The sequence below is a fragment of the Amphibalanus amphitrite genome, unplaced genomic scaffold (genome assembly GCF_019059575.1).
Source record: "Amphibalanus amphitrite isolate SeventyFive unplaced genomic scaffold, NRLGWU_Aamphi_draft 000028F_arrow, whole genome shotgun sequence".
NCBI lineage: Eukaryota > Metazoa > Arthropoda > Thecostraca > Balanomorpha > Balanidae > Amphibalanus > Amphibalanus amphitrite.
Window position 1 is genome coordinate 632,458 of NW_024881524.1, and position 8,903 is coordinate 641,360.

The 8,903-nt window shown below is 52.7% G+C and overlaps 1 protein-coding gene across 1 annotated transcript; it reads left to right on the plus strand.

Moving 5' to 3' along the window:
* The first annotated feature begins 33 nt into the window (after positions 1-33).
* On the plus strand, positions 34-8,592 carry LOC122365265 (twinkle protein, mitochondrial-like). The gene is made up of 12 exons (XM_043336308.1): positions 34-169; positions 1,151-1,575; positions 1,961-2,193; positions 2,672-2,942; positions 4,206-4,350; positions 4,754-4,910; positions 5,450-5,599; positions 6,112-6,222; positions 6,568-6,645; positions 7,079-7,264; positions 7,597-7,722; positions 8,010-8,592. The coding sequence occupies exons 1-12, from the start codon at positions 162-164 to the stop codon at positions 8,253-8,255; spliced, it is 2,136 nt and encodes a 711-aa protein (XP_043192243.1). The 5' UTR covers positions 34-161; the 3' UTR covers positions 8,256-8,592.
* The last annotated feature ends 311 nt before the right edge of the window (positions 8,593-8,903 follow it).

The window sequence follows — 8,903 nt, forward strand, 5'->3', positions numbered from 1 at the left end:
TTATCAAGAACTATATTTTTTGCAAGAATCAGGAACTTCAAAAAATATTGCAGCACGTGTGTTTTGTGTAGTGTGTGAGGCACGTTGAGGGTTCTTTGTTTTTGTATTATATTTGTATCCTTTGTCGTTGGAATGCAACGGATGGGTGCTCCTTTCAAAACATGTGGACGTAAGTTACTATGATATAAGCATGAGGTGGTGTTACATAATTTACAGCTAGCCCAGAGATAACTTGCTTTTTTAAATTCAACTACCTACCGACCAGCTTTTTCAATTATTACCTTCAATTCAATCATGACTTCCTCAACATTCACTTAAAAAGATGTTGCTAAATTGATTTGCCTGTTTTGTTTTGATATTAATTTAGCCTAGTACAGATTCAAGCAAATGGAATTGACCAAGGGCTCGGTCACGACCTGATGGACGATGGTTGGGGGGGGGATGAAGATTTGAAGTCAATTCTTTCCATGCAACACCCATAGGTGTAATGTTAAAAATGTAAAATATTGGGGGGACACGTCACCCTCCCCATCACCCCCCCCCCCCTCCCCCCGGTCGGTAGCGGCGGAACACCTTTAATTAGGGGGAGGCACTGCCGACTTTTGGTCCCATTCTTTCCATGCAATGCCCATAGGGCTAATGTTAAAATGACAAAATCAAAGGGGGAACAGTGCCCTCCCCATTCCGCCACCTATGCCCCCAGTCGCAGAGCCCTTGGAATTGACGAGAACAGGATATTGTGCCATTTTTCCCAGAACAAGAAAATGAAAGCTAGTCAATTTGGTAGATCCCAACAGCTGAGAATAGTAAAGAAATAAAGTTGATGGATGAATGTGTGGTGCTTTGGCCCTGGTTACCACACCAACCTGTGCTTATGAATGACGCCACAGTCTACAGACCGTCTGCAGCCCTTGCCCATGTTGGGTACACCAGTGATTATTTCAATGGAAAGTTTAACAAATCAGATAGGTGGTAATATGATGTTCTGTCAGCTGATTATAGAAATGCAGGTCAAACAATGTGTAGCTTCCCAGTTGCAAACTCGCTGTTACTGGGTTATGAGACAGACACTTGATTCAACAGGCCACAAGGTCAAGGATGTATTGCCTTTGCCCTTTATTGTCAGTTTCATATAGCCATCTATTTTCAGGAGAGTGAGACATTTTCTCACTGCATCCAGAGCACATCATGTACGATCTCCAAGTAAATCCACTACATGTGAAAATTCACAGTCAGACTTTCATAGATCATTCTCCACTTACAAGCTATGCAGCTCTCCTAAGGAATGCACAAGTCCTATCTCAGTGGCTGGGTTGCTGGAGCAGATCAGTTACATTGGAGGAATGGTGCAGCTTCAAAGGCATGTCCACATGGCAGCAAGTCTTCATGCGCAGGTAATCCAGCAAAATCTCCCCGTCAGCGTGGATGAAGTGAAGATCAGGAATGTGCTGAAGGCAAACAATGTGGCATTTGAGCTGGGCTACACCTGTTTTATCATGGACTGCATTTTCTGCAAGCACAAGAAGGCAGGCAGAAAATCTGATGGAGAGAAAATGTATGTGAACATTATTACAGGTAAGAATATTATGCCTAATACCATTTTTCTCAGCAATTTGCAATAAATTTATATTCTTACCAAGTGGAGTTATTGTGAGGTAACAGCGAGTATTACAAATCAACAGAGAGCAATACAGCCTTTTAGAGAGTTGTTGTCAAAAGTACAACCCTGCTTCTTCAATCTGAGTTCTGTGCAATATTTATATTCTTTTTTCATTTGGGTGTGAAATCAGAGATCACAGTTACCTGCCTGTCCATCCTTATTGATGCAGCATCATCAGCGCTCCACCTAAGGCCCTTGCAGACTGCAGGGACCCCGTTGTCTGTTGTCCGCCGGCGGGCCTGTGTCCGTACCCCTGCTGACCCGTGCCTCTGTGGTTCCCCTCCCGCTGACCTGTGGCAGGCTCGTTTGTGTGCCACCAGTGTGGCCGGAGCGGCAGCTGGGCGCAGCTGGAGGACCATCTGAGTCTGCGGCGGCCCGGCGCCGGCCGCAAGGCCGCCCGTCTGCCGCCGGCCGCCGCTGAGGAGCCGCCGCCGCCGCCGGCCGCCGTCACCCGCCTCTGGGAGGCAGCCCAGCCGGCAGAGTCCCTGGAGCAGACCGCGCTGCAGCCGGCGCTGGAGCGGCTCGGACTGCGGGTGAGACGGGGTGGAGGTCAGAGCGATCACGGCTGGCAGTTAGACAGTTAGACGGACGGCGGATATCAGAGTGGTGACAGGGGAACGGACTGCAGCTGCCCGCTGCTTATTATATTGCACAGGGTACTGAATTCGTAATCCTTGCAATAAGATACGAGAACTTGTCTTTTTGCATTGTGACAGACCATTCTTTTTCATCGCAACGCCGCTGTACCCCTGGATTTAAACGGACAGATTATGCAGTTAACTATTCCCTAACTAAAGACTTACTTAAATGTGTCTTCGTTGTAAGTTGTAACCCATCTCTCCTTTCTCCACACAACCCGCTGCCTTGCAAGATACCGGCGCGACTTGCTGACTCCCCATATCCATCCCCACTTGTCACAGTGCAACAGATGGACCAACTGACGCCCCCACCCTACCCTCTGTGGGTAACAACTTGACCGACCGACTCTCCCACCCACCCCTCGCGCTGCAGGGTATCAGCGCGGACACTTTGCGCCGGTTCGAGGCGCGTCTGACGGCCGACGGCGGCCTGGCAGTACCTCTGCGGAGACCCGACGGCTCTCTGGCCGGGGTACGCCTGCTGGCGGCGGCCGGCACTGAGCGCACGCTGCCGCCCGGACTGCCGCTGCCGGCCGGCGCGGGCACCGTGCGCGGTCGCGACTACGCCGTGCTCACCGCGCGGCTGGTGGACGCGCTGGCCATCAGCGAGAAGGCCCGCCAGCCCGTGCTGGCACTGCCCAACGGTGAGCGACAGACGTATTAATAGAGGTCACACTCTACATAATTGTATATCACCGGTTAAAAGTAATATATCCCTCGCCCGTATTGGTGTTTTTCCAGCCGCGAACGTATAAGGGGTGGGGTCCGTTGGACCCCCCCCCCCTTGCCGTTTCGCCCCTGATCGAGCTAGAGCTTCGCGGAAAAAACGAGCGTATTGCCCGGGACGAGAGGAAGCCGAAGATTCCCAATTTTAAGGTCCTAGGTCATCGGTTGACCTTCCAGGTCAGGTCAATGACCCAAAAGTCGGGACTTTCGGGACCTGTTAGAATGTCGTAAAGTGTGGCTGTTATGGGGGTTTTCGGGGTGCTGATCACGAATATCATGTTAGTTTTGATCACAGATGATGTCTTCATGCATTTAGGCCAGGTCGGGTCAGGTCAGGTCAAGTCAACCAGTAGGGGTCCTGACGGGTATTCGTAGTAGGTGTCAACTGCCTCTGACAGCTTCGTAATTACGAAGGCACCAAAACTACATCGTAAACGTTCATATGGTTGTTAAATTCGAATTCAGCTCCAAAAACTGGCCTAGAAACATGTAAAACTCGAAAAAGTGAACCGAGGTCATCAAAGGTCAGTGACCTGACCTGGCCTTCAGGTGACCTTGACACCCACCCTAATGCATGGGACCAACATCATTTCAGATGTTTGAACGCTTGAAACCACGAAAAGACTGCAAACGCGCCGCTAATGCGAGCTGACATACGCCGAATCGCCATTCCGGCCAAACATGGTCTCGAAAAGTAGGTCACAGGTCAAAGGTCATTTGGGTCAGGGTCATGAAATTTTCAGGGTAGGTGTAAATTTGATCAACCCGAGGGTACTGAAAGTTTCGTCGCGATCGGCCGCTTTTTACGCGAGTTATTCACGAAAAACCGAGAGGGGGTCCGTTCGACCCCCCCCCCCCCCCTATACGGGCAAGGGATATTTCATGGTTACCCCAGTTTTGTCCATCGAAAGCACTGCGCTTATGCTGTAGGACATTCATGGGTATGCCGGATCTTTGGATTGTGCGACGCAGTAGGTGGCGTCGTGGTCGTACCTCGTCTCTCTTCGTTACTCTTCCTGCCCCGTTGAGTCTCAGCGGGCAGCATCGCTCCAGCCCCTCTCTGGCCTCGCTCCCCGTGTTTCTCCTGTCACCATCCCGCCTCATCTGTCCGTCAGGCAGCAGCAGCCTGCTGTACTCCCCGTGTACCTCCCGTCACCGTCCCTCCCCCATTCATCCACCAGGCAGCAGCAGCCTGCCGCCGGAGCTGCTTCCGCACCTGGAGCGGTTCCAGCGGCTCACTCTCTGGTTTCCTGACGACGTGGTCAGCTGGTACGCCGTGCGGGTGTTTGCGCGGAAACTGGCTGAACGGCGCTGCTTCACCGTCAGGTTAGTGTCTGTGGGAAGCGGGGGTGAACTAGTGGTTGGGGTCCTAGTGCGGTCCGGTGACCCTGTGTTCCGACAATCAGGTGGTTATGGTCTCTGTTCGATCCGTGGCCTGATTGTCCTGTCATGTTTTCATGTTGTTGTGGCTCCCTTGGTAAATGTGTCGTTACCGTGCTGGGGTTTGCAGGGTGCTACGCACTTTGAAGTTTGATGTTACAGGAATAGAGCTCAAAGCATCATAATCGACTCTAAATATACGCAATTTGGCTTTGTATTGACGAATAATATATTGATTTTTTTCTGCCACGTTAGCAGGAACTAGAATAGCAGTGATATCTGGATATCATTACTGCCGCACGTTCCTCTCGTATGTATCGTGTACGTCAGTGTATTTTCCGTCTCTCAGGCCGTCCTCGGAGCACGGCCCTCCTCTCCAGGCGCTGCAGGCGGGCGTCTCGCTGACCCGCGCCCTGGAGGCGGCCGCCCCTCTCTACCACAACGCCATCACCACGTTCTCAGCACTGCGGCAGCACGTCTTCGAGGAGATCTCAAACGCCAATCAGGTACCGGTCCTGGCCGGCCGGCCGATGGGTGTGGGTGGATGACGTGGTTGGGCACCTGACGAGACGTCTCTCTGTAAGAGAGACAAGTCCGAAGTCCTGAGACGTCAAAGTCATAGTCCTGGTGCGAGTTGCGTGTATATTTGCTCAGAGCTCACCGGGAAACTGGTTTGTGGCGCTGTTTCACACTTACGAGACCTCTTTATTGGCGTCTGTGACTCTTTCGCCTACTGATCAGTCTACCAGCCCATCTTTTGCCTGGTTCATATTGTAATTTACGGACGTAAATGCACCATGGTTTGGTCTCCTTTATTTCTCTCAGCTGTTGGCCGGTACAAAGTAGTTGCCTCGTGCCTCCAGTTTTTACCGTCTCCCCCGTCCTCAGGTGGCCGGCGTGTATTGGAAGCGGTTGGCAGTTCCACTGTCGCTGTTAGTCGCTGACTCCCCCTCCCTCCCCCGACCGTTCCTCAGGTGGACGATGTGTAGTATTTGACCCGTGCCTCCCCCAGTCGCTGACCCCCCCCCCCCTTTCCGTTCCTCAGGTGGCCGGCGTGCAGTGGAAGCGGTTCCCGGCGCTGAACCGGCTGCTGCGCGGCCACCGGCGCGGCGAGCTGACCGTCGTCTCGGGACCCACCGGCGCCGGGAAGACCACATTCATCAGCGAGTACTCGCTCGATCTCTGCATGCAGGGGGTGAGTAGAAGAGTGCGGCGTTAGCCCTCCTGTCCTGTCCTGTCCTGCTCTGACTGCTCAGTGGTCATCGCCCTGTCCTGTCCTGTCCTGTCCTTACTGCTCAGTGCTCATTGCTCACCGTCCTGTCCTCGCCCTCTGAATCCGCTCCTCTGAATGCAGGAGGTGAGCCGACAGACTAGCCCGCCGCGCCAGCCATCTGTCCTGTCCTGTCCTGACTGCTTAGTGCCCACCGTACCGTCCTGTCGAAGCCTGAATCCGCTCCTCTGTCGGAGGTGAGAACTCGTTGGCGTCTGTCAGCGTCTGTACTCTCTGCTCTACCGTCACTACAGGAAAATTATTATTCCAATATGAACGACATTTGTCTGTACATTTCCTCCACTGTTGCAGCTAAAATGCGGCTGTTAATGGACAGTGAAAATTTTTAATATCCGTTAGCTGGGCGTGCCCTTTTTTAGTAGTGCGACTCATGCGATCACTCTGTCTCTGACCGACCAGTGGTCTGTCGCCACCAGGTGAACACGCTCTGGGGCAGTTTCGAGATCAACAACACGCGCCTGGCCAAGGTGATGCTGCACCAGCTGGCCAACTGTGCGCTCGACAAACACATCGACAGGTTCGACCAGGTACGCCGCCAGCAGGGGATACGGAACGATACTGAACGCGTGGACAGTCGGAACCAGTGGGAACTGTACTGGAGTGCTGCTTTACTCAGAAGGGTCTGTCTAGCAGTCAAACTTAGCCGCTGATGCTTCTATTTATCTTTATCTTGATTGCATGTATTGTATATCAATCAGTCCTTATCTCAAGATAAAATGTCTTATTAGTGATGTAGTGCTCGCAGTGCCTGATGTTTCATTTTATGAACACGTCCAGGCTATTCTTTCGTAACGCCCTAGTTCCGTCGTCTGTTTGTAGCGTCCGATATTAATAGTCCAGAGTTTGGCTGACTCATACCCCTTTCTTTCCAGGCGGCCGACGAGTTTGAAAAGCTGCCCATGTGGTTCATGACGTTTCACGGCCAGCAGAGCATACCCCACGTGCTGGACGTAAGTGCTAGGTGGACGGAGGGAAGGGGGGTACAGGGGTGTGTGGCATAAACTGGTCAGCCGAGACTCTCATTCATCAAAACTATGTTGTGAAAAGCTAACAACCATGGGGTGATTCTCTGAGTATGGAAACGTTTATTTAGGTACCCTGAGGCCTAAAAGGTTTAAAACACGGTATAATATGTGATGTTTACAATTTATCAGCGCCAAACTCGCACCAAAGCACTACTTCTCCGCAAGTCACTGACGAGTCTTGCTCGTAAACTTTGATAAGAGACGCCTCATCTAATCCACGGTCTATTACGCATCAAAGCCATCTCTAGTCCATCATCTAATGCATCTCAAATCAAGCATCTAATCCATCCTGTAATTCACGATTGGCGTGCTATGAAGTCAGATAACTGAGGTTCTGACCTGCTCCCCGCCCTCGCAGGCCATGTCGCACGCGGCGTACGTGCACGATATCGGCCACGTGGTGCTGGACAACCTGCAGTTTATGATGGGTGCCGGTGAGCGCGGCATGGACCGCTTCTTCGAGCAGGATGCCGTCATCAGCCGGTTCCGACGGTTCGCCACCATGAAAAACTGCCACGTCACGCTGGTCATACACCCAAGGAAGGTGAGACGAGGGCTTTCTCAGAAATCTGGCGGCCAGATGGCGGGAGAAGAGTCTCTGTTTTCTTGCGTGCGATCTGAAGACATGTAGTTGGTAGAAAGGATCTTGCGGTCAGTATTTACTGCGAGGTAGGACATAATACATCAAGCATTGTGATGTGCTTGCTGTGATTCGTGACTGAAATGAATTTTCTTTCCAACTTTCAAGTCCCACCTGTGTAGCAAAACCGTGTGGCTGGGTACGAGGCATTGGGCGGGGGTCGATTGGAGGTGCTGACGGTCCGTCGATGCACTGCCGCCCACACCGCACTCGACTGCCCTCTCTCCGCGGTACAGGAGCGGTCGGACGAGGAGCTGGGCCTGGCCTCGGTGTTTGGCGGGGCGCGCGCCACACAGGAGGCCGACAACGTGCTCATCATGCAGGTCCTGAGAACCGGCGACACCCAGAGGAAGTACATTCAGGTGAGCCGCACTGCAGACGGCTAGTCTCTGTTACATATTTAGAGACGGTTGGATCGTTTTTATAATGGATATTGTACTAATTTGCGCGTCACGTTCTTGGCTCCTCACCGGCCTGGTCCTGCTTGCCAATATGATGCCGTTAGGCAGGCTCATTGGCGCAGTTGTGTATTATCCATTGATTTCAATGGCTGACCCGTGGTAGCGTAGCACCACCCGAATTCTCACGCAGCCGGTTGCTTTTTGTTGGTATGATGCTTCATCATTCTGATCTGTCCCTCGTCCGACAGGTTCTGAAGAACCGGTTCAGTGGAGACCTGGGCCCGATGCCGCTTCACTTCAACAAGGACTCTCTCAGCTTCGTCGTCAAGAGGAAGAAAAGGGTGTCGGAGTCCGAGCCGCCGGCCAAGGACCATCCGGAGTCGCGAGGCTCGGACTCGACCGTCAGACAGAGGGTAAAACCCGCGGCGGCGACACAGACGCGGCAGACGGCCGCTGCGCCCGAGCCGCCGGGTGAAGACCCGGCTCCTGAGTAGGATGGTGGACCCGCCTGCCAGAGTCGATAGAGTTGATCGAAGTACGGGTCAACAGGGGCGGGCCGACCGCCGTCCGCCGGCCCTAGTGCTGTGATCTCTGAACACACTGTGCCATCTCATCAGCCCGGTACTCAGTCTCTGTGACTAGGAATTTGCCAGTCTGTGCCTGACTGGGCAGCACCAGTCGGCAGCCTGTGACTGCTTGGCTGGGTCGCGTTGACTGAAGCCAGTCCAGTCGTCAGTACCTGACCCGGGCAGCTGCCCGGCGGACCTGTTCCATTGTTACTGTCCGCCAGTCACTGTCGCAGCTGCCCTGAATACAGAGCTTCACTTTTTAGCCTGAATTTTATCGATTCCAGTGACGCTACATCTAATAATATAGACGAAATCAGCGTGGTTTTCTAACTTCAGTAAAGCTTGGCACGAAAAGGCTAAAGTAACTGGTAGTGAAAGAAAAACATGGACCGAGAAATGAGTAAAATTTACCATATAGCTAAAAGTCAGAGTATGAGAAGTGTTATAGGTAGGTCTGGCATCACCGCCACAGCTCCGTTCCTGACAGTAACTCTCGCCGGTTGGCTCTCCGTGCGTTTATTCGGCGCCAGGCAGAGGAACCGTGCGTTTATCCGCGCCGTCCCTCTGGTGCCA